Source organism: Halichondria panicea, chromosome 3, assembly GCF_963675165.1.
Source record: "Halichondria panicea chromosome 3, odHalPani1.1, whole genome shotgun sequence".
In the NCBI taxonomy this organism is placed as follows: domain Eukaryota; kingdom Metazoa; phylum Porifera; class Demospongiae; order Suberitida; family Halichondriidae; genus Halichondria; species Halichondria panicea.
The window spans coordinates 4,389,016-4,413,850 of NC_087379.1; the positions used below are offsets into that span (position 1 = coordinate 4,389,016).

Consider the following 24,835-nt stretch of genomic DNA (forward strand, 5'->3'; position numbering starts at 1 on the left):
AAGCTATTAGGTATGGCCCCCAGACTAATACATGTACATGTACATGTAGTGGATCTGATTTCTAGGGGGATTTTTTGGGGGAAACAGGCTTTCTGATGTATTTTTATGTCTTGGTCTTGTATATTAAAAATAACGGTCTTTTCGAAGTTTGTCCAGGCTAGTATTTTTTTTATTCCTGACTTTCATTTGAAATTGCATGCATATAGATACATGCATTAACGACTACCTCCAAAGAGCACACTATATATAATGGCCAAGAGCTCAGGTCAGGATTGAAACTACATGACTTCAATGTAAAAGCAACCTCTCAGGAGCGACTACCTCTCTACTCCGTATAACGAGCAGCTTTCTAGTCCCCAACAAGCGCTTTAGCAAGGAAAATAACCTCCCAGAATGGACAGCCACACTCAGAATTAGCAGACAATTATTGCTGAGAGATCTAGTCCATAACTATGAGACTAAACTCACTCAGTCAATATCACTATCCGTTTCTGCACTGCTATGATCCGATGATTTTTATTTGACAATAATGTGTGCTGATTTGGTCAGCTCAATCAAAATTAGTCTGATTTCTGGGGGATTTATTTTGTATACAGGCCATTAGGCAGATATTAGACATGGGTAAGCAATAACTTGAGATCTACACAATAATTATAGGTATTATAATTATACAGCACAAATAATTTTTACAGTGTGTAGGTGCATTTCGGATGGTAAAATTGTTATTTGCTAATTTACTAGTTCAGGGAAAATTTAATTTATTCTATAATAAAACAATTTTATTGAATCTGTATAGTTGTCGTATACTTAGAGTAGTATGCAACCTCTTTGTCGACCTGGTGGCCTTCTCTGGTCGAGCACTGACTGCAACATTGTCTGCCAGAATGGCTGTGTGTATGTGTGTGTATGGGAGGGTGTGGGTAAGTGCTGTGGAGTGCGTGTGTACAGTACGCGAACCTCTCATTGCATGCATGTATACACTCAAAAGACAGGCCATGCACATGCGACAAAACACAGGTCCCTGAAAAATGTGTGTAACGAAGGCCACCTCTGTTAATGGCCAATAAGTTGTTACTTAAGTTATCTGTAAAAAGTTATTACATGATTGTACAGTCATGTAGTATAGCTGAGCAACTGCTTCGGGCTATATACAGTGGGCCTACACAATCCCTCACCTGAAAGCTGCTGAAGGCTTCAGGGGCTGTCCTGGGTGCATCCACAATGCGGAACTCGAAAGGGCCCTGAGTGAGAACTTTCCCATTCTCATTCCAGGTGTAGAGACAAGCTCCAATGGCCGTGTAGAATGGGTTCAGGCGGATCACCAGCACCTGAAAAGATAAACAAATAGCTTGGTATTAAATCATGACTATAGTATATAAATATGTATGCCATAGAGAAACTGCTTCAGAATACACAGTTCTAATACATTTTGTAGTGGGACACGGTATTCAGGCATCCAGCTAAAAACATCACTCAGCCCTAACCATCTCACTGTCTCAAGTTGACAACAAAGCTGTTTAGTGATAGCAGTGTTAACATAACCATTAGTGGCCGAACCCCTAACCTTGTCAGGGGTGACATAAAAGTCAATGATGTAATTCTCTAGCTCTCGGAGAGACTCCTGAATGTTGGCCTTGAAGAAGTCCTGCACTTTGGCTTGGATGGTGTTGAAGTACGTGTCCGTGTTGGGATAATAGGCAGTGTCGTTGTACTGGGAGAGGGCATTCAGCTCATTCTGTGGAGGGGGTGGAGTTAGGTATGGTACAGTGACTAAACTAGCAAATTTTGCAAACATCTCACTTTTGTCACGCTATGAGATCTTTATGTACCTAGAATGCATTCATGGTCCCCATAAGTACATAATTATGGTCAAGTGTCAGTTGGAAGTGTAAGTTTTAGTACAAATGTAGTAGGATCTCTATTGCAGACAGCAAGGTATTATCTAGCCTAGATTTTCTTCAACGCTAGAAAGACAGCCTTGATTAAACCGAGCGTAATGCGTATCTAATTCGCGGTAACTTCTGTTTCCAATCTCTCTCTCTCACTTTAATCTACCGATCCATCAGCACATATAATTTGCTAACAATGCTTAATGGTGCGCTCATTCGACTGCACTCCCACAATACTAAATATGCACAAAACGCTTGCATGGGTGCTGATAAATAGTTCCCAGGGAATTGCCCCGAGCGCATGTACAATACTATTATGTTTCGATTGCGCATGCGATACAGTAATGTGTTTGTGTATGAAAACAGCCAGTACTTTGAACTTTTGGCATCCTTTTTAGCAACCATCAAGGTCGATCATTTCCCACTTTTTTGCACTATTGTATTCTCTGCATGCAAATGATTCAATTGTACATGTCAGTGTGTGTATTTAATGCAATAGCTAGCAGCTTTATGTCGTAAAGGTTGGCGTCTCCACCAAGGCAGCAGCACTTCTTTGATTATGGTCCTACTGGAATTTCACTGACATGCATCCATTTAACATATTGTATTGGTATACATAGCTATCAATAAATGGCAGGCACAACCCAATGAATGAATGGTAGTTGCTCTACCTTGTACACAAATCCCCTGAACTCCATGCCAGGATAGCTGGCCACTTGTTCCTGCCAGCGACACACACTAAGGGACACCTGGACTCCCTCAACACCTCCAAATGCCTTCAGTTGGTTCAGATCCTGGAGGAGGTAAAGCAATCAGGATAATTACAAAGACAGCTAAAGTCATCTTACAATCAAGATCTACTAACAATAAAAACTGGTACATGATTTTTACTCAACAACCATGTACTAAAGTACCAACACACATTGCTAGATACTATGCACCCCCCCCCCCCCACACAAACAAGTACAAATACAACAACACTCACATTCCTGATACTGACACTTCTGCGCAGGAGGTCGATGGCCTCCTTCCCAGTCTTGACTTTGAATAGGGCAGTGGTGCTCAAGAGGAAAGCTCTCAGGATCTGGTTGTCCAGGCTCTCCGTTTTGGCCTTGCGCAACTTGTGATGGACATGGGTGGGGCTCTGCAAACACAAAGAAGAGGGGATGACTTAATCCTCTCATTGGAAGTCTACATGCACATGGCTGAACGGTATGTACTGTACATATAACAGTAATGTAGCTATGTAACTGCAGCCATGTAAAAAAAGTGTTTGTCAGAATGATGTTGCTCACCTTCTTGGGTTCCTCTGGCTGGGCTTCCTCATCAACCTTTTCAATATCACCTTCCTTGGTCTTGTCACCCTCCTTTGCTGCAGCTTCACCGTCGTCCTTTGCTGCCTCCTCGCCTTCTTTGGGAGCAGGTTCAACTTCTTCCTTTGGCGCCTCTACAACTTCAGTTTCTTCCTTTGGTGCCTCAGCAGGTTCACCCTCGTCCTTCGGTGCCTCAGCTGCTTCTCCCTCATCCTTTGGTGCCTCCTCTGCAACAGGAGTCTCATCAGCAGGCTTGTCTTCACCATCTACGAGTTATAAGTTATGCAGTACTTAGGCAAGCAGGAGCATTCTTAAACTTGTATAATAAACAACATTCAAGACATGAGTTATGCAGTACTTAGGCAAACAAGCATGAGCATTAGACATAACTAACAGCACATACAACCAGAGGAGGTACATGTACGATACAAGTACCTAAATCGAGATGCGATCTGGTTATGCACAAATGTCAATGCTGATTTGCAAGGCTATGTGGTTTCGTCAAGCCAGATAAATATTTCACAGCCAGCCAGTAGATAAGTGAATCTACAATGCAAGTACATAGTACACTAGAGTTTAAGTCCAGTATGCTGCTGCACTGTATTCGCTCGGTAACTTCAGTTACAGCACTACAAAGCCTGCTGATTCAGTAATACAATTCACCGTCGCACGTAACCAGACATTTAAGCAATAAACCACTGCCTGCAACCCACTCACCATTCTCTACTTGCACCTCAATAGTGACCTTTCCTCCAGTGGCTTCTTCCTCACCACCCTCAGCAACCTCAGCAGTTTCATCCTTTGGTGGCTCCTCTTGTTTTTCCTCGTCCTTATTTTTCTCCTCCTCCAGCTTGGGTTTGGCCTCTTTTCTGCCAGTGCTGTGGGCTCGAGGGCGACGGAGAGATGCCCTGAATGTGTATGTGTAGGTAATACGTGTTTGTACCAAAAACAAATTTATTTCCTTGCAGCTAAGTAAAAGTTGAGCCTCGATTATCCAAACACCTGGTGTCCCCACCTCATCCGGATACCAGAAATTTTTGGATACCAGAAAATTACACAAAAGGAGCCACGCCTATCAATAATTTGAGTAGCATCTATATGCAAAATCAGCAAATGATGTCCAGAGCTTTTGCAAAATGTACTAGTCTTGGACATAGTAAGGACTAAGGTAGCAAGCTATGCAGTTAGGCTAATCTGAAGCGTTTAGCTAATCTGAAGCGTTTAGCAGCTTCTGCTAATGAGCAATGCAAAAAGCTTGCAACAGCGTGGACACTTAATGCGCATGCGCGAGTAGGTGTTTGCTACGAATTTTTCATACAGATGATCGAGATTTCGAATGATTGGGGTTTAGATAACCAAGGCTCAAAAGTACTGATACACACTGTAGAGGAAGTTTCCAGTGTGCCCACAGTTGTAAGACAAGTATAACGACTGTCCCACCTGCTAACCACACTTTGGCTTCTGACTATATGCTCTATAGCAACTGCTTGTTTGTTTTTTGGCATTCTCAATGTTGACTAGAGGACATTCACATCAATAAGGCGACACATTTTCACAGGTACAGGTAGATGCAATTTTACAGTTTTATATTTTGCTGGTGCTCAAGTTGTGGAATTAATGGTTGCAATTAGTTGCTAGGTGGTTTTAATGATATTCAATGCATTCTTCAATTATCTGTGAAAGCAGAAATTAATACCCATAAAAACATTTTACTTAGGGTTAATGATTTTCTTTAGAAGTTTGAAGCACATACATGGCAACTATATTGGTGTAGTACTATAGTACTATTCTGTATCACCCACAAGTATCAATCTTCAAGACATATTCCAGAGGATCAATCAAATTACCACTAACTAGTAGTCAAATTAAACTTCCAAAAATACTCTTAGCTCTGTGTTCTTGCTCTTAGAAGATGCTTCTTAACTGGAGGGCTTCAGGAAGCGTTTTTTTGTTTCAGGCCAAGAGACTCTCACAAAACAATTAAAATAGCTGAGGAAAACAGCCTCTTGTGAGCCTCTTTTAAGGTATCTCCTTGTGTGGTCCTGCATATAAAGTTACGCTACAGTAGATTGCACCTAAGCCATCTATTAACAAACTAGCTCAAGATCATTAGATTTAGCTCACCGCTTACCATGAATAACTTAATGAGCAAACGGTTCACCATTATTATGATCAAAATGTAAGACTCCGCTAGTTAAAATCTTAATCTACTTTACTTCAAAGTGGTCCTCCGTGCCAGCATACACACACAATATAGGTTCAGGTTACAGTGTGGCTCACCTGAGAGTGTTGATCCCCCTCTTAAAGGCGTTGGGCCCTTTCTCTTGCTCCTTCCAGATGGCGTAGGCATTGGCTCGTTGCTTCTCCACCTCAAGCTCATTCACCACAGCATCCCTAACTTGAGCAATGTACGTCTCATCATCTCTGTCATAGACGGAGTCCTTGGCACTCCTAAGAGGTGGGGTGGGATATATATGGCATGAAGATGCACACTGGGTACTTATCATGTTGTTAAAACTGTGTACATTGGATTTACATTGTACAACTAGAGCACTAAAGTGCAAACCCTCGGCGAGCTGGTGACATGATTAAGAAACCATATATAAATGCAGTGCATGTACATGTAGTGATGTATGACTGAGCTGTCTAGCATGCACAGCAACTCAGGAGCAATAAAACAGATGCTGAGTTTTAGTGGTACATATACACTGTGGATCACAGCAAAGAAGCTTGGAGCCTCAGAGAAGTATGGCTCCTATAGTAGTAGTAGGACCTAGCAGCCTGCTACAGAGACAGCAAGCCAGACACAATTCTAGCTTTCTATTTTAGTGACCCTTTTCCATTGTTCCTGGTTCAGCTGTAAATACGTAGGGTGCCTCGAATAAAGGCTGTTGTAGTTTTAATATAGCTAGCTGCGTGCAAGTTCAAGATTTTTAGCTTTTACTCGACTTTATTCGACAACGAAGCTTTAACATCAAAATCTGCCAAATTTAAAACCACTACCTTGTTGTGTTGAGGCTATCCATGGCATAAACACAGTGCTATCGCATCCAGGTGAGTAGACTCAGACAGACAGACAGACAGACTGACTGACTACTATAACCCGTGGCGCCGCGGCACGCCTCGGGTTAATTATTCAAAACAGGACCAGTATGTTGAACTGAAATACACTGACCTCTCGTTGACCCTGACTACTGCCCCGTCTCCCTCAAAGAGCTCAATGGCCTGGTTGACCCTGTCCTCTAGACCAGAAAGTACCTGTTGTTGTTCCTCGCTTGGATCACCTACAGCACTCAGCGCCTCGATCTGGATGGGTGGATGGGCAGTATGTACATGTACGTGTGTAATGGTGTAATATGCCATGCAATTGGACTTAACACAAACCTTAATTAAAGGACACCTTGAATATGCATTGTGCTATTCTTACAGTATTACTCTACAATGTACCTCTTCCTTAGAGAGGGTGATGAACTCTGTCTGTATGGCAAGGTCTTTGAGCTGGTCATACCAGGCCTGGAGACTGTGACTCTGTCGGAAGAAGAAGTTCCTGCACAGGTTAGGAGAGTGTATGATAAGGTGTGCGGAATACAGTGCACACACATACTCCATGCAGAATATACCCCATGATAGACACAGAGTGTGTTAAGCGTGTATAATTAAACACAAGCACAAGGCTTCTCATGCTATATACCCAGTACCAAATCATGCCTGGAGGCTACGCAACCGTGTAATAAACAAAGAAGACTTTTATTACACCTTTGTTACCTTGACAACGTGATATAAGTTCTTATATACATAGAAATACCCATGAACACACCATGAAACTGATTAGGAAAAAGTAACAGGTTTGCACACACAGAAAAAAACAATGGCATGGTAAGGTAATATGAAACGTCCTAATATGGAGTTAGCCAATGACCTGTTGGTCAACACTAAGACAAATTGCAGTGCAGGGATATGGTATCTTGGTCACTGATGAACCTAAACAAAAGCCCACAACCACACACAGTGAACTGCAAGCACAAGGCAGTCTCATGACAGACATAAAACTAGAACAGTACACAGGGACCTAGAGACAGTACCTTCAACAGTGAAAACATACAGCAGCTACTTTCAAAAATGTGTTGCCCTGAATTGAGGTAGTCAATGATTATGTACAGATTATGTACTCGTTATGTTAATACAAGGTGTGGTTAAGCTCACAGCCAAAGAATGTGTGTTTATGAACACCCGTACATGTTTGCTGCTATAAATAACACTGTATACAGGCAGCCCCACACACCAGCCGTAGCTAAGGAATTTACCGGGTTTTAAAATAGCAACACTACTTTACTATGAGCACTATAAATAGCGGGCATTCTATTTACGGCATGTTTGGTACATAGTATCTAGTGAAGTGATCAGTTTTTTCAGAAGGTGTATTAAATTACCCAAAAATATATGGGTGCATCAAAGTGTGTAGTCTTTGAAACCCAGCCTTAGACCAATCCACAATAGATATCATTCTTCAGGCTAAAAAAGGGAAGGGGAGTTATGCAATGACTTATTAGACTAGCAATGTCAAGCCAATGCACTAGTAAGGTGTGCCCAAATAATGGGTGTTTCAAGGCATCCTACCACGCCTAGGGAATAACACACCTAAAAAAGCTGTAGCATTGAAAGTTGACATTTACATGATCCCTAATTTTAACTAAGCAACCAAAAAGCTTTATGATGGTTTGGCAAGACTATTCTATGAAGGCTGAATACATGTTTTATAAGAATGAGACAATCTGATTAGAGCCACCATTGATATAGAGCCACCATTGATATAAAGAAGCCACTGGCAGTTAAGTTGTTGTTAGCAACAGCTTGAGATGGTTTCAAACCCAGGCTTTGGTATGTCCAACAATGAATGACTTCACTATCAGAAAAATGTTTTTTTTATTGGTGCCATAAATGAATGTGCTGAGTAAATGTACACTAATAGTAAGTGAGTGAGTAATAGCTTGTTACACCATACGCTACCACTTGGAGTCATTGTGAGGGCTAGTACTCGAGTACAATAGGACTGGTGTATTCACAGCAGGTGATGGGCTGCTAACAGTGGTAACAGGGATAGTGAGCTTTTGATGATTGCACAGAGTGCAATATCATTTCACCACCCACAATTGACACTTCATAAAACTGGGTGCAATATCAGCACACACAGATGATCAACGGGATGCTCAAAGGATGAATAATTATAACCCCTATTCTATTAGATTACAGTGAACAGTTACTTGATAGGTATATGATGGTTTTGCAGACCAGAATAATTATACTGTAAGCAGATACTCTTTATCAACCGGAGAATCAATGACACATGCAAGGTTTACACACTCCTCTGTATACATGTAGGTGTCACAATCACCAACTACATCAACGTAAAATTCAACTACTGGGTAAACTCAGAGCTACAACCGTACGAGTTTATAAGCTTGTGCACATGCAAGCACTTGACTTATACATGTACATAGCAAGGCAAAAACACTTTGTTATCAAACCTACGATCTCATTTCCACCTGTGTGAAATATCCATGCATTCATACATGTACGTAGCTGCTGGTAATCAAAGAACCTTCCTGGGAGCAATACCAACAACCATGCAGATACATGTGAGTAGGACCTTCAAACGTTTTGTTATAGAACACTACAGTAAGTACACACAGCATTATTATAATTATAGTATTGCTAGTGGTGATAGAATTAGATCAAAGTACATTCAAAGATAAAAGTAGACCAATGATTATAATTATAGTATTGCTAGTGGTGATAGAATCAGATCAAAGTACATTCAAAGATAAAGTAGACCAACATGAAATCATCACAGAGATCATTGAATAGTTATGTAACAATTTGCAATTGTTGGCAACCAATGACTACAGAGTAATTCACACCTGCTCACCACATGGCACACAACACACGAAAAAATATTTTACATACATACTTGTGCTCTAGCTACTGTTCAGCATGAATGAAAGACCCATGGATTACAAACACAACTCACTATAATATGGAACCGTCTCAAAACACAAATATACATGTACAAGCAAGCAACAAAAAAACTGCCCTACTCACTTGAAGTTTTCCACCTCATTCTCGAGTAGTCCTTTGGCTAGCACATCTTCAGTTGAGAGCCAAAACGGGCTGCCCTCAGGGGTGATAACCACAGGCTGTAGGGGGGGTATCATAAAGTAACTCAACTCAGTGAAAAAATTAGTATCAATGAACGACCACACCCGAGATAAGAAATTTTTTTGGCTCCCAGCTATTGGCTCCTTGCAAAAAAATCAGGTCATTAACTTTATATAAACGCTACATACAAATGCATTTACTAGTGTATACATTACCGCACTCTCAACAATTATTTATGTGCCTGCACGTACACATGTAGGTCGAAATACCACTAGAAACATCGATGCAAATACTATAACAAGTTTCCAGGCTTATAATCTGCAACTTGTTGGCCCTCCAACTAGTCATAGTGCAGCTACAGCTCACCTCTTCTTTGACCTCAGGCTCTGGCTCTGCTTCTGCTTCTGGCTGCTCAGTCTCCTCCACTGCTGGAGCTGCCTGGTCCTCAACACCCTCTTCTGCTGGTTTAGGCTCCTCAACACCCTCTTCTGCTGGTTTAGGCTCCTCATCACTGGGCCCAGGCTCTCCCTCGTCAGCAACTATTGGCTCATCAGGCTGGGGTTGCTCGGCCGGAGTCTCAGCAGTGTCTTCTCCAGTCCCAGTGGGCTGCTCCTCTGTTTCTGGAGCCTGTGTGTCGGCGACTGGCTGCTCTTCAGGCTGCTCCGTAGCTGTAGGTTGTTCACTGTCAGACATAGTTGCTCACTTCTTTAGCTGAGAGATGGGATAAAAACTGGGCTAGGCTGCTTCTCAATTTATTTACCACAATGGACTGCATGCGGTGGATTAATTCGATTGTACATGTGCTCACCACATTGACTGCACCCTAGATTCTGCATAGCACTGACGTCATCTTGCTGACAGTGCAGTGATGAATGTTGACAAGAAATCAGGAGCATCTACAGTAGATCACACCATTACTCAAGAGTGAAGCACAGAGAAGGCACTGCGCGCCACAGGTCTGTGTAAATGTCGATCTAGCCATTAAGTTTTATATCATATCCACAGATGAGAGATGGCCTTCAGCCATGGTCAAAGTATGTTAGAATCAGATCCTTTCTTCAGGTGAGTGAAAGGCATACCTAAAAACAATTAAACGACACAAACCGTTTCTCTATGTTGCAGTGGGTTCCCTGCGTTCCCTGAGATGGGTTTCCCGAGGCACCAAGCACTCGGCGATGGTGGCTCCAGACACCTGGCTCATAGGAGAGATCCATTTACCTCCATGATGTCTTTTGGAAGAGATGATCCATTTGCTAGAATGCACTCAATGATGGTACAATGGGTTAAGAGTAGTGATCCATTCTAGCACATGTATGACAGCTAGTTTGGCCATCCTAGTTGAACCAACTGATTTTAATCCGGGATAAAATACGCCAGCATAGTTTTATTGTTCTGAGCAATTGATATGTAAACACAGCTACTAACTCTACATGTTCAAATTGTGATCAAAATAGTAATTATATCATCAGTGAATGTCACTCTTCGTCACAGTTATCACTTAATCAGTTAAAGATCACAAAGACCTATACTGGTGCTTGTATGACATCATGATCCTTGACTGATCTCGCAAAATTAATTTTGTGTATGAGCCAAATTAGCAGACATTTTCTGCTAATTTGGCTCATTCACACAATTAATGTTTTTCGCCTGCGAAACATTGAAGTATCTATAACTTTGATGTAATTGCTATAGTGAACATTGTACATGTATGTGCAGTCATTACCGACGATCACTTGATTTCCCCAGACTGGGATGATGCACGGTGGGATGCAAAGTGGAATGATGCAGAGTAGCCCCAATGGTCACTGTTACTCCTCTTCATCTGTCATGCACTACTCTAGCGGCGGGAATGGGGGACAACCCAGGGTCTACCACGCAACCAGCTCAACCAGACAAGCTGGGGGGGTGAGTGAGAGTGGGATTATCTAAGGCACACACTAGTTACGTGTCTGTGCATACATCGTTACAACTATGTTTCTGTATCATCTGTTGACAGTACATACTTATACGTGTACAGTAGAACCTTAACAATCCAACCCTCCATTATTCGGCTTGGTAATAATAATTCAGAAAATGGGCGTGTCCCTTAAATGCACATCCACATTGCAACTTACTATAGAGACAGGCCTGCTTCTCTTCTGCGCATGTGCAGACAACCACTGATGTTTATCAATAAAGTGGGTGGATCAAGGCGTGGTTTATTTATCCGGCATATTCAGTTATCCGGCCTGCCTCTGGAACCAAGGTGTCTGGATAATCGGATAATCGAGGTTCCACGTACTGTACTAGCCTTGATTCCAGGCCGCTCTTCCTCGAAGAGAGGGCCTGGTATCGACTGCTTGCGCATGCGCTAACCATTAGCCAGATACCGGCTAACACAGGATAACAACGTGTATGCTCAGTAAAACAACGACGTCACAACGAACGGAAGTGGATTGAAGGAAGTAGATGAAAGTGTTTGATTGAAGGTTTCTAAGAAAGAGCTGATAGCTACCCGTAGCCTGCTATGCTAACAAAAGACCCACAGCCTGCAACAGTGTGGATGACAATCGTCTAAACGGAATGAAAGCTGACAAAAGCCTAGTGGACAGGCCACGCCCATCTAATACTAACTTTGGTGAAAGTCTGCTATACTACTGCGCTGCTGCTGACTCTATCAGAAAGAAAATAGCTGTACATAGCTGCACAAAAAAACTACAGCTCTGTTATGACGTTCAATACTTTGTCAGGATATTTTCGTGATAAATTCAGTATTATAGGACATTCTACGGGAACAAATATCCAATAATGTTGTGCATGCGCAAGCAGTCAGTAGCAGGCCTACTCTTCAGGGGAGGCTAGTGAAGGAGGCTAGTACTGTACATGTGTTTTCCTCAATGAGTGACAGTCATGTACATGTACCTAACATCAGTCAGGCTGCATAACCCACTCTTCCAAAACACTAGAACTACAAATTCCAAATCCCTCATTTGAAACTTCCTTTGTAGACGCTAGCTCCTGTATACCTAAAAAGCTACATTGTTAAAATGCGATCTGTGATCCTTTTAGTGGACCTACATGTAGTGTATACAGTGTACATCAAAAATAGTGCATGCACTGTAGGTCCACTAAATTATTGTACTTGTATTCTATTTGTACAAATATACACCCACACCAACAGATCAAGGAGACGAGGAAAAGTGTCCGTGACTCAGACAGTGGGCTACAAAAGATGGCCATCGGACACCACATCAATGACCGTTCACACACCATAGAGAAAAGGATCAATACTAAGGCTGACACCAAGGAGGAGCATCATGAGTTGATCAATGTAGACGAAGGTGAGCATGCTAAGTACGCCTTTTTTACGGGTGAAAGGCCTCGTGTAAATAGGGCTCTAGTCACCCCGGTTACAGTAACAGCTGCTGTAGTGCCTCTTCTTTTAAATTAAGGGTATAATAATTATAATAAAGCTAGACTTCCCCTGTAGAAAGGGTTTCCTCTTTTGGAGGTGCCATGTACATTCTTGTAATAAGTGATGCAAGCCCTGTCCATTTTTTTTTGTGTTTGGCTTTATCATTCGTTTTCATACTTGACAGATGATACACATCAATTTGACCAAGAATGGCAGAAAAGGTCCCATCAAGCCAGTATCCGACTCCACCCCTCCCACCACTCCAGAACTCTTCCCTCACTAGACATGCCTACTGACAGAGGCCATGCCCACAGACATCATCCCTACGGCGTACCCCAGCATCGCAGACCACCCACTAGCCGCTTGGAATCCCTGGGTTCAGACCTCGGTCCATCTGCTCATGGCTCAGGGATTGGTCAGCCCAGTAAGAAACATGACAGTCCATTAGCTGGGGAACAGAGAAGACACAAGAAAGTCAAAGGTGCAATGAAGAAAGTCCACTTTTGAACTTTACCTACTGAGTCGTACTGACACTCGCGTTGTGTTTACATGTATGTCCTTTGTTACACAATAGTACAATGTTTACATGTTCTGTATCCATTTTGCTGTACAGTACTCATTTGCGTCATTGAAATAGTGCCTTTTCTTGTACAAATCGTGTAACTTCGTTATCCTGTAATAATTCTGAGGGAAGCAAGGCTCTTTAATTATATTCAGATTCAATCAAGATGTTGGTAGACGTTGGACACTTTCATTATATAGTGGCTCTGGTTGCTGTAAAATGTAACGGTGTGACTTCAAAATTATACCGTATTACTAGAATGTTTTGCGAGTATCAAATATTTGTAAGGGTTGATAAATTCGCAACAATAAAATCGAAAAACCTACTAGTAAATCAATACACACGATCCTTGCCAGAACGCAATAGTTAGATCGCAAAGGGTCAAATTTCTGCTGATTTGGCACATTCGCAAAGGTTTTTCACCTGCAAATATTCTGTAGTACGTGTTAGTGTTTGTACTATACAGTTCAGAAGGTATTTTTTATATAGATCATGGTTTTTAATTAGTGATGATTCGTTTCGTGACATTTCGATCATTACATACAAACAATCCCCTGACACACCTTAATGGGTGAATAGTTATACGTGCAGCGAGGTTGTACTTCAGTGTATTCCTAGTATTTATGCAGACAGGAGTACATTGGATCTATGTATAGAAGTGGTGTATTCATCATTGGGTCACAGTACACAGGATGTGCATGAATTGTAGGAAGGAAGTGGTGCAATTAATCTAAAAATAGAAGCATACATTTGCTATAAAGTTTAATAACAAGGCCATGGTGACCAGAGCATGTGTGGAGAACTACAAGTCATAGTAATACAATTCTGAAAAAAAACATGGCGTCCGTTAAGAAGTATCGACCACCAAAATTCAAATTCAAAGAATTATCAAAAGAGAGAATGGACTATTTCCTAGTACTGGATTTTGAGGGAGTCATCAACAAGGATCCTGGCTGTCCTGACGTAATGGAGATTATTGAGTTCCCAGTGTTGAAAGTGAATGCTCAAACATTTCAGACTGAATCAATTTTTCACACCTACGTTCAACCGGTGATCCATCCAATACTGAACCCCGTGTGTACTGAAATCACTGGTATTACTCAGTCCATGGTGGATGGTCAGCCGCCATTGGGGGAGGTGCTCCACTCACTGGACAGCTGGATGGACAGGGAAGGGCTGCTGAGAGACGACGTCAAATCCTGTTTTGTGACCTGTGGAGACTGGGACCTCAAAGCAGGTCAACTAATTAGCTTGACATACTTCCCCTAATTATTAAAAGTACGTTTACCACTGACTGTTTAATCTGGCCACGCCCTCCCCAATCCTTAACACAAAGTTGAGACGAACAGCTAGACTAATATACCTGTACGCAAGTTTGAAGGCTGTCGGGATTCAATCATAAATTTACAGTACATGTAATCCCAATAGGTCTTCCAATCAACTGTGACTATCTCCACCTGCCGTATGCCTCTTACTTAAAGAGATGGATCAACATCAAGACCTATTTTCAAGCTATTGTTGGCATGAAAGGCTACAGCATGAAGACCATGTTGAATGATCTAAAATTGGAGTTGGATGGAAGACATCACAGTGGGATCGATGATTCCAAGAACATTGCAAAGATTCTTGGAGAATTAGCCAAAAGGAACATAGACTTAGGACAGGGAATTGTATCACCAAGAACTTTAGACAAATGAATAACGTGATATTACAGAATTTGAACATAGATTGGTACATTAATTAATGGCACATTAATTGTCAAATTAATGTATTGTGATATACACATTATAACATTCATAATCCAAAAAACAAATAAGCTATAATTATAGCTATACATAATACTTATCACTGAAAATAGAATTGTCACTATAATTAATTATAAAGTTATTGCAGTGCTGAGAAGGTGGTAGGAACTAAAGCTTTCTTCACAGTGCCATCCAGATACTTGTCAAGATCACGCACTGCATGTACGGAAGTACAATACAGTTATTATTACATGTCTTACAGTGACAGTCACTATTAAAGTATCATGAACGGAGTGAGTCATGGTGCGTGGTAGGAGTCAATGTTATTATACGCTCGCTCAGACCAATGCAACCTTGGTACTCAAATCCCACAGTCCTTCGTATTTTATCTACCCAGGTACCGCATTACTAGATGCTCAACATTTGCTACTTTGCGATTTTTGAGCGCTCTGCAAAAATAAATATCTATTTCAGTACTTATAATTATGAACATCACGATCCTTGCTATAACGCAAAGGTTAGATCGCAAAGGACGGTGATTTGGCTCATGCATTCGCAAAGGTTTTTCACTTACAAAGTATTATAGTAAATACGGTGCACAATAATTATGTAACACGAGACTGAATGTTGTGTGGGCACAAGCCCGAGGGCAATCTGTCGTATAATTCATACCACGAGGATATCTGCTAGCTATTACGTGTTTTTCATACCGATGACCCTGTTCCAAAAGAGTTTGAGGCTACGTGACCATATATATAGTAACACGGAAATTTATGCAGGGTGTCATAGAATTTTGAAGTAGAGGGGGGGGAAAGAAAAGTAACCAGAAAATGTTGCTAAAAAAAAGGTCAACAGTTATTTCTATACCCCAGCTATGGACACTCAGTCAGACAACTAGTACATGTATGCAAATTTTAGAGGGGGGGAATTGGAGTTAGAGGGGGATACCCCCCCTCTATGAATGACACCCTGTTCATGTATACTCACAGTTGAAATATCCTCTAAATTTGCTAATTTTTATAATGTTCCAGGACCTACTGATGCAAAGGGCCTACTAATATAAGCAAACACCTCTCCTAGAACATGTGCTCGATCTGAAATTCACCGGACCTCAGATCACCCTTACAGAATACCCACAATTATAATACTGAAAGCTGACACTGATCATGTGACTATACGTACTTGTACAAGTTACTGTCAGCACAATTATGAATCATGCACTCACTTGTTTCTCTGACGACTTCATCGTCATTGGCCTTAGCGACTACTTTTTCCCTCTGATCTAGACTGTCATAGCGAAGGAGGGAGTACACTGGAGTAGTAGGTGGGGGAGGGGCACACGTGCACCATACGATTAGTGATACACATGTATACATGTATAGACAATAATTAATCTTAAAAAGCGTACAGATAATTAGGTAAATCACTATTGTAAATCTATTAATCTAACTTAAGGCAACTTATCGATTTACTGTGCGATATTTAGAATCAGCATGTATATACGTACCTCTATTAATGTCCCCAAAGACAGAGTACCACAGTCCCAGAGGGTTGTAGTTGAGCTGAGGATAGTCCTGTAACAGTCGATGCTCAAACTGAGAGACCAGGCCCGACTTTACCTGATAGCTCACTAACTCAAACACACCTGCAGGGAGCAGCGAGTGATACAGAATGATTTTTTCAAAACTGGTCTTCGGCTGGTAAAGGATACAGAGGAGGTTAGACTTGTTGTCATAACTTTTCATCATGTCATGTGACACATGGGATATAGATGATAATTTTCTTTTATTCACCCATAGCTCGCAACCTACTAAATCTACCTTCACTGTATACAGCTAAAACACATAATAAATAATATATTTGCTACAGTAATATTGCTATGTGAGCGTAGAATAATGCTGACTCAGCTGATTCCATTTAAAGTGGATTCACGTGATCATTGATGAAGCTTGTTCAACCTCCTCTCTGCACAGCCCGGCTATTAATTATTAGCCTTGATCCCAAGCCCTTTGGAGAAAAGAGGGCCTGGTATCCACTGTTGCGCGTGGGTGGATTCAACAGTAAATTTGTAATTTGTTAGTGGTTAATTAATGGGTAATGAGAGAGAGATCACTACCAATCGCTATCACAACTCTAGGTTCAGACGAGGAGCATTGATCCTACTGGCATTAAATAAGAAAGGCAGCGTCTGGACTTGCCAGAGCCGATCGATCATTAGATTCGAGGTAAGGTCGTTTTTAAGCCGCGGCTATTTCCTGAAATACAGCCACCTCGCTATTCCGGCCAAGCTGCACTGTCCTAAGGGTGACCGGATTAACGAGAGTCTACTGTATCATGATACGTTATTATTGTGCTTTTTATATTGGATATGAATGAATTGTCAATCCCCAACATTCTTGGGGGGATTGACAATGCGCAGACAGTGTATACCAGGCCGTTTTTCTCCTTTGATAGCCGCCTGGGATCAAGGCTTACCCGGCTATACACTATATGCACTGACTTATGTTGAAACTCTAGGTCCAGTGAATATAGGCAACTATACATCGCTCAGATATTTTCACAGTGTTTATTATATTAAATAAACTGAAAACTTGTTTTTTTGTATTTGAAAATTCTTTCAACATCAGAAAAACATAAAATTAATTATTATGTCCTAATATGCCTGTACACTAGCTATACTTCAAAGATGTAGTAGTCCAGTTTGACTGATTGAATATTATAGCTGTTCTGTTTCAACACACTGTGGAAAAACTAAAGATGAGATACAAGCCAAGGTTTTTCTACTCTAAGGGAGCATTTCTTGTTCTGCTGTGGCTAGTTCTTCAGACTGCAGCCTGGTGGTCTTTTACTTGCTTGTATTACCCAATATTAAAATCGTTTGGAAACTATAACGCATTGACCCTTTTTGGACTATTCTTTGTTGGTGCTCCACTGGCTGGCTGGTTAGCTGATGCTCGCTACGGCAACTACAAGGTTTTCAAAACCGGAGCATTTGTTGTGTTTCTTGCATCAGTGCTACTCTGCATGTATGTACTATTGACCAGCAATGGGCAGTTATCCAAGACACTGCGAATTATGCTGAGCTATTTGACGTTCATTACCCTAATCATTGGTGTTGTTACCTTTATAGTTACGGCTCTGCAGCTGGGACTGGATCAGATGCCGGATGCCTCAGCCGATAACATTGCCAGTTTTATTGTGTGGTTTGTTTTCTCAATATTTTTGGGGATGTGGATGACTGATACAGTATGGTGTATGGAGAGATTTTGCCTCAATGGAGGTTCTCGTGGAATTCAAGTTTTCAGCCTTTCTCCTGTAATATGCATGAGTTTGCTGTGTTCCACTATGTTTCTGCTTGGACCAAAATGGCTGACTATTGAACCTAAGTCACCTAAAGCACTCAAAACTATCGTTCAGGTTCTCAAGTTTGCAGCCAAGCATAAGGCTCCCATCAATCGAAATGCTCTAACATATTGGGAAGAGAAAATTCCTTCTAGACTAGACCTAGGTAAGTCACGATACGGTGGACCATTCACTACAGAACAAGTGGAAGATGTGAAGACATTCTTTAAAATAGTTATCGTTCACTTGCCATTTTTCATCATTTCAATATCATTTGGGCATACGTACTATAGATTAAGCGTTATGTCAACACAGCTACCAGGCTTCGATATATGCCCCTCAGCCCTAATATATGTTTTCACCTACCACCCTTCGCTGTGCTCACTGATTTTGATACTTGTTTCTGAGTTTGTGCTCTATCCACTAGTGAAAATCCAGCCTCCTAGTATACTACAACAAATCGGGATCTCGTATTTTGTGATGATGCTTGGAAGTGTGATAATTTTAGCAATTCAAGTTGTAGGCTTTGTCTACAACCTACACTTATACTACGGACTAGAGAGAGCGTGTTTGGGATGCATCGGCCTTACATTTTCGAGAACATTTCAGTTTGTCTGTGCTCAGTCCCCATACAACATGCGCGGACTACTAGCTGGCTACACAACTTTCATTCACACGCTGTCAATGATGGCTGGAATTTTCGTTTACCATGTTATCAGGCGTACATGTACGAAGGCATACAAGGACGTGGTTCATACTTCAGTAGCAGCTGCTTTGAGCTTAGTTGGATTTGTCCTTCACTGCCTCCTGGCACGGTGGTACAAGAGGAGAGTTAGAGACGAGGACTATAATGCACACAGAGTGGTGGAGGAGATCTATGATAGATACATATCTTACTACAACTAGTATAAACTGTTTGTGAACGTTGACAAATAATAGTGTTGCTAAATTTTGAGAATAGTATGTGTTAATGTTATATAATTATAGTTAGAACCAAGTATGCATGTAATTTTTTCCCCAGCTGTACTATAATTAAAACTTCAACAACAGAGTTACACATGGATAATTATGATAATTTTCTTTTGGTCACCCATAGCTCGCAACCTACTAAATCTACCTTCACTGTACAGAAATCTACAGCTAAAACACGTAATAAATAATATATTTGTTACAATAAATTATATTGCTATGCGAGCGTAGCATAATGCTGACTCAGCTGGTTCCAACAATTCCATTTAAAGTGGATTCACGTGATCATTGATGAAGCTTGTTCAACCTCCTCTCTGCACAGCCCGGCTATTAATTATTAGCCTTGATCCCAAGCCCTTTGGAGAAAAGAGGGCCTGGTATCCACTGTTGCGCATGGATGGATTCAATAGTAGTAAAACTCGTTGCAACAATTAACTTTTTTGTACAATGGTCCCACCCACGTGGTTGATTATTAGTGGTAAAGAATTGTTGACAATGAATGAATTGTCAATCCCCACAATTCTGGATTGACGCATGCATGCATGCGCAGACAGTATACCAGGCCGTTTTTCTCCTTTGATAGCCGCCTGGGATCAAGGCTTACCCGGCTATACACTATATGCACTGACTTATGTTGAAACTCTAGGTCCAGTGAATATAGGCAACTATACATCGCTCAGATATTTTCACAGTTTATATTATATTAAATAAACTGAAAACTTGTTTTTTTCTATTTGAAAATTCTTTCAACATCAGAAAAACATAAAATTAATTATTATGTCCTAATATGCCTGTACACTAGCTATACTTCAAAGATGCATTATACTGTAGTAGTCCAGTTTGACTGATTGAATATTATAGCTGTTCTGTTTCAACACACTGTGGAAAAACTAAAGATGAGATACAAGCCAAGGTTTTTCTACTCTAAGGGAGCATTTCTTGTTCTGCTGTGGCTAGTTCTTCAGACTGCAGCCTGGTGGTCTTTTATTTGCTTGTATTACCCAATATTAAAATCGTTTGGAAACTATAACGCATTGGCCCTTTTTGGACTATTCCTTGTTGGTGCTCCACTGGCTGGCTGGTTAGCTGATGCTCGCTACAGCAACTACAAGGTTTTCAAAACCGGAGCATTTGTTGTGTTTCTTGCATCAGTGCTACTCTGCATGTATGTACTATTGACCAGCAATGGGCAGTTATCCAAGACACTGCAAATCATGCTGAGCTATTTGACGTTCATTACCCTAATCATTGGTGTTGTTACCTTTATAGTTACGGCTCTGCAGCTGGGACTGGATCAGATGCCGGATGCCTCAGCCGATAACATTGCCAGTTTTATTGTGTGGTTTGTTTTCTCAATATTTTTGGGGATGTGGATGACTGATACAGTATGGTGTATGGAGAGATTTTGCCTCAATGGAGGTGCTCGTGGCATTCAAGTTTTTAGCCTTTCTCCTGTAATTTGCATGAGTTTGCTATGTTCCACTATGTTTCTGCTTGGACCAAAATGGCTGACTATCGAACCTAAGTCACCTAAAGCACTCACAACTATCTTTCAGGTTCTCAAGTTTGCAGCCAAGCACAAGGCTCCCATCAATCGAAGTGCTCTAACATATTGGGAGGAGAAAATTCCTTCTAGACTAGACCTGGGTAAGTCACGGTATGGTGGACCATTCACTACAGAACAGGTAGAAGATGTGAAGACATTCTTCAAAATAGTTATCGTTCACTTGCCACTTTTCATTAGTTCAATATCTTTTTGGCATACTTACTTCAGATTAAACGACACGTCAATACAGCTACCAGGCTTCAATATATGCCCTTCAGCCCTAATATATGTTTTCACGTACCACCCCTCGCTGTGCTCACTGATTTTGATACTTGTTTCTGAGTTTGTGCTCTATCCACTAGTGAAAATCCAGCCTCCTAGTATACTACAACAAATCGGGATCTTGTATTTTGTGATGATGTTTGGAAGTGTGATAATTTTAGCAATTCAAGTTGTAGGCTTTGTCTATGACCTACACTTATACTATGGACTAGAGAGAGCGTGTTTGGGATGTATGGGCCTTACATTTTCGAGAACATTTCAATTTGTCTGTGCTCAGTCCCCATACAACATGCGCGGACTACTAGCTGGCTACACAACTTTCATTCACATGCTGTCAATAATGGCTGGAGTTTTTGTTGACCAAGTTATCAAGCTTACATGTACGGAGGCATACAAGGACGTGGTTCATACTTCAGTAGCAGCTGCTTTGAGCTTAGTTGGATTTGTCCTTCACTGCCTCCTGGCACGGTGGTACAAGAGGAGAGTTAGAGACGAGGACTATAATGCACACAGAGTGGTGGAGGAGATCTATGATAGATACATATCTTACTATCACTAGTATAAACTGTTTGTGAACGTTGACAAATAATAGTGCTGCTAAATTTTGAGAATAGTATGTGTTAATGTTATATAATTATAGTTAGAACCAAGTATATATGTAAGTTTTCCCCAGCTGTACTATAATTAAAACTTCAACAACGAGTGATGCAAGCTGCGCTGTGCTAATGCCTCTCGCCATGTTTTGCTTTCGCTCAAAAGTATTAGAGTGTTATATATAGTAGGGGGAATAAGTTTTTTTCTATACATTAAAATTTGCACACAAAGAAAGTAATTATGTCTATAACTGAGAAGAAAAGACTTGTGTACATGTATCTATTGTACATTGTCATTGTAGTGTTTTGTGAAGAAAGATGAAAATTGATTTCCAGGATCTGGATTGTCTCACACGTGGGGACGAGCGCGCATGCGTACTAGATCCACAGGAATAAGAGGTATGTCTGCAAGAGGTCAAGTTCACAAAAATGGCTTAGCTAGCTGCTTTAACAGCTCTTTTCTGGCTCTTGTAGCTAACGCAAGAGACTGCAACAGCCCTAGCCATAACTCGAGAAAGAAACTTTAGTTTGCTAATCCACGAATCAAAATCCAAGAGAACGTGGCTAGAAGCCTATAGAAGCTGTTAGTTTTCGTCGCATTGCAACCATTGAGCAGTTACAGCTGGAACACACACACTGTCAGCTTTACCGTATCCTTCGTGCGGCTATGCCTCGACGCATAATTAGAGTAATGCCAACACTGTAAAACTACTACACAATATATTTGTATTCCGTGGCAGACTTGTGCAGTAGCAAGTAAGGAAAGGAAACAGGACATCAAATACAGTATAAAGAAACATTTCTGAATCAGCTCAATAAAGTTATGCAAAAACTGACATACATGTTGTACACACTACATACATGTACATAACTATACATGTTCACGTACCTGGGTTGCCTTGACCTGGCTCCAGCTGTAGCTTGCACCAAGGGAAGGCCTTCAACACCACATTAGTCTGCAGGGAAAACCACAGTGTGAGAGCGTGTAAAATGTACGCAGATAATTGTAAAGATAATGTATGTGCAATTAAAATGCCTTGAAACAGCTACGAGCAAGTTTCTCTATCAAGAACTGCTTTGTTGACAAAAACGGTCGATATTAAAGTCAATAATTTGTTATGTTAAGGCTACCAATAATGTAAACGCAGTGCTTAAGCAGCCAGGTGAGCAAAACCAGAATGCAAAACAAACGGTTTAACCAGTGGCCACCTATGCACGTTTAGTTAACAACACTAAAGTTGTATGCATACCATATAGCGGGTAGTTTTCGTGGGGTAAAAAATTCGAAAACAGTGGTTTTTGTGAGTAATTATTTCGTTCAGTCTCATTACCTGCACTGCATTCATACGTTCCGGTACGCCACGCCTACGTTAAAATTTTGTGGAGGTCAGCTTGCCCACGAAAATAAAGAATATTTTACCCCACAAAAATTACCCGCTATACAGTACTAGTCCAATCTATACTGTGCTCGCAGGGTAACCAAACAACCGGAATGGGGTTTAAAGTGATACTGCTAGCTAGTAAACTGCACACCTGATTTGCAAACATTGGGAGAATTCGTGAAAAGCATTTCTCAATCCAGTCCTTGTCCTGGGAGAGTGCTTTTCTAACAGCCGTACGATGAGAATAATTATCTGAAAAAACACTGCCATAAAAGTATTTGTAGAGAAAAAGGGGATATTATATAATTATAATGTACGCAGGAAAGCGTTACACTCAAGATTGGTAAACGTAATTTCAGAGACAAAAAACATTATTAAACTAAACTATCTGGGGGAAAAAGCATTTACAATGTGAAAGTTTCTAGGATTGGCTAGGGCAGCATCAAAAAGCCGGAGAGCCATACGTCAATCCATCACAACGTCGTCATCCACATGCATGTTTAATATAATGCAATCATGGCGTAAAACACGGTCCTGACAATAATTAAAAAAAATACTGCCTTCTGCAATCTGCTAAATTTCTGCAGTGGAACATTAAACCATAGATTAAGGAAGAGAGGGATTGGAAACAGGAGTCCACACACGTTATTTTTCCTTGGCTTTACATTGGGGGGCACGGCGGGGCCTATTCCTAAACCATCCGTGTTGCCACCCGCCAAACCCCAGGAAACACTTTTACTTGTTTGAGGCCCTAGGCAGACCTTTCTAAGGTCCCCCAAAACTTGATTTCCATACCCCTTGATGGTGGGTATCATGTGGAAAACACACACAAAAATTCTCGGTTGTTGGGAAAGAGCTGAAGGTACATAGCGTTTTTTTTCACCGTTTGAGATGGACTGCCATAGGCTATAGTATGTACCAATAACATTTATAACATTTATATTAATATAGCTAAGACTGCCTATAGCTAATTTGTGTCCTGGATTACATATGTCCTAAGTATGGAAATGAAGTGTAAGTTCAGCAGCAGTTTTTATAAAAAATTATTGGCAGTGAGACAATCGTTTCCAGCCTGGGTTTTCTTTCTACATTGGAGTAGCAGCCTCGAGTAAAACCGGGGCAACACGGATGGTTATTCGAGGTCAAATCTGTTTCTAATCCCTCTTTTCCTTAATTAAATCTATGATTAAACATACGTTTGTTCTACTAGAACACTCCAAGGCAAGTGATAGAGCTATAATGGCATGCAAAATTTACCCGTGCATTAGTTTACACACACTACACTTGTATTAATATACACAAACATTAATTAGTTCGGAGTTACGAGTTAACATGGACGCTCACCATATTCCCAGATATGAACGACTTCATTGACACCACCAAGATCTGTGCTCCAGTATCCAATCAGCTTTGAGTGTGCAGTGCGGAGCATGTACCCTTCCTGCATGATCTTGGTGAATTCCCCAAATTTGTCTGGCTTGATGGCATATGTTCTTAGTTCATACAACTTTCCATTTGAAAGGTCCTCTATAGATCCATTGCTAGCACGGGCACTGGTTGTAGAAATACAAGCTCTACAGAAGATGTAGGGCCTGCTTTTGAGCAGAAAAGATCTACCAGTGAGAAGGGCCATTTTTTTGTCCACCATGTGTTCCAAAAAGT

General features: G+C 41.0%; 5 protein-coding genes across 5 annotated transcripts; 3 read left to right on the forward strand and 2 right to left on the reverse strand.

Annotated features, from left to right (window-relative positions):
* Window positions 1–569: 569 nt before the first annotated feature.
* On the reverse strand, window positions 570–10,155 carry LOC135333633 (uncharacterized). The gene is made up of 12 exons (XM_064528634.1): window positions 9,725–10,155; window positions 9,302–9,396; window positions 6,650–6,749; window positions 6,378–6,508; window positions 5,483–5,653; window positions 3,920–4,110; window positions 3,185–3,468; window positions 2,875–3,033; window positions 2,561–2,683; window positions 1,565–1,735; window positions 1,176–1,328; window positions 570–888 (listed from the first exon to the last, which is right to left on the reverse strand). The coding sequence occupies exons 1-12, from the start codon at window positions 10,049–10,051 to the stop codon at window positions 808–810; spliced, it is 1,986 nt and encodes a 661-aa protein (XP_064384704.1). The 5' UTR covers window positions 10,052–10,155; the 3' UTR covers window positions 570–807.
* A 32-nt stretch (window positions 10,156–10,187) lies between these two features.
* On the forward strand, window positions 10,188–13,423 carry LOC135333637 (myeloid leukemia factor 1-like). The gene is made up of 6 exons (XM_064528638.1): window positions 10,188–10,314; window positions 10,364–10,420; window positions 10,481–10,631; window positions 11,105–11,263; window positions 12,519–12,678; window positions 12,937–13,423. Exons 2-6 carry the CDS (start codon window positions 10,371–10,373, stop codon window positions 13,257–13,259), a joined length of 843 nt encoding a protein of 280 aa, XP_064384708.1. The 5' UTR covers window positions 10,188–10,314; window positions 10,364–10,370; the 3' UTR covers window positions 13,260–13,423.
* A 612-nt stretch (window positions 13,424–14,035) lies between these two features.
* LOC135333639 (ERI1 exoribonuclease 3-like) lies at window positions 14,036–15,105 on the forward strand. Its single transcript, XM_064528640.1, has 2 exons — window positions 14,036–14,551; window positions 14,743–15,105. The coding sequence occupies exons 1-2, from the start codon at window positions 14,152–14,154 to the stop codon at window positions 15,009–15,011; spliced, it is 669 nt and encodes a 222-aa protein (XP_064384710.1). The 5' UTR covers window positions 14,036–14,151; the 3' UTR covers window positions 15,012–15,105.
* Window positions 15,066–24,832, reverse strand: LOC135333638 (protein NipSnap homolog 3A-like). The gene is made up of 6 exons (XM_064528639.1): window positions 24,518–24,832; window positions 23,325–23,425; window positions 22,681–22,747; window positions 16,567–16,704; window positions 16,285–16,371; window positions 15,066–15,275 (listed from the first exon to the last, which is right to left on the reverse strand). Exons 1-6 carry the CDS (start codon window positions 24,819–24,821, stop codon window positions 15,199–15,201), a joined length of 774 nt encoding a protein of 257 aa, XP_064384709.1. The 5' UTR covers window positions 24,822–24,832; the 3' UTR covers window positions 15,066–15,198.
* On the forward strand, window positions 20,132–21,787 carry LOC135333634 (solute carrier family 15 member 4-like). The gene has a single exon (XM_064528635.1). The coding sequence runs from the start codon at window positions 20,267–20,269 to the stop codon at window positions 21,755–21,757; it is 1,491 nt and encodes a 496-aa protein (XP_064384705.1). The 5' UTR covers window positions 20,132–20,266; the 3' UTR covers window positions 21,758–21,787.
* Window positions 24,833–24,835: the final 3 nt, after the last annotated feature.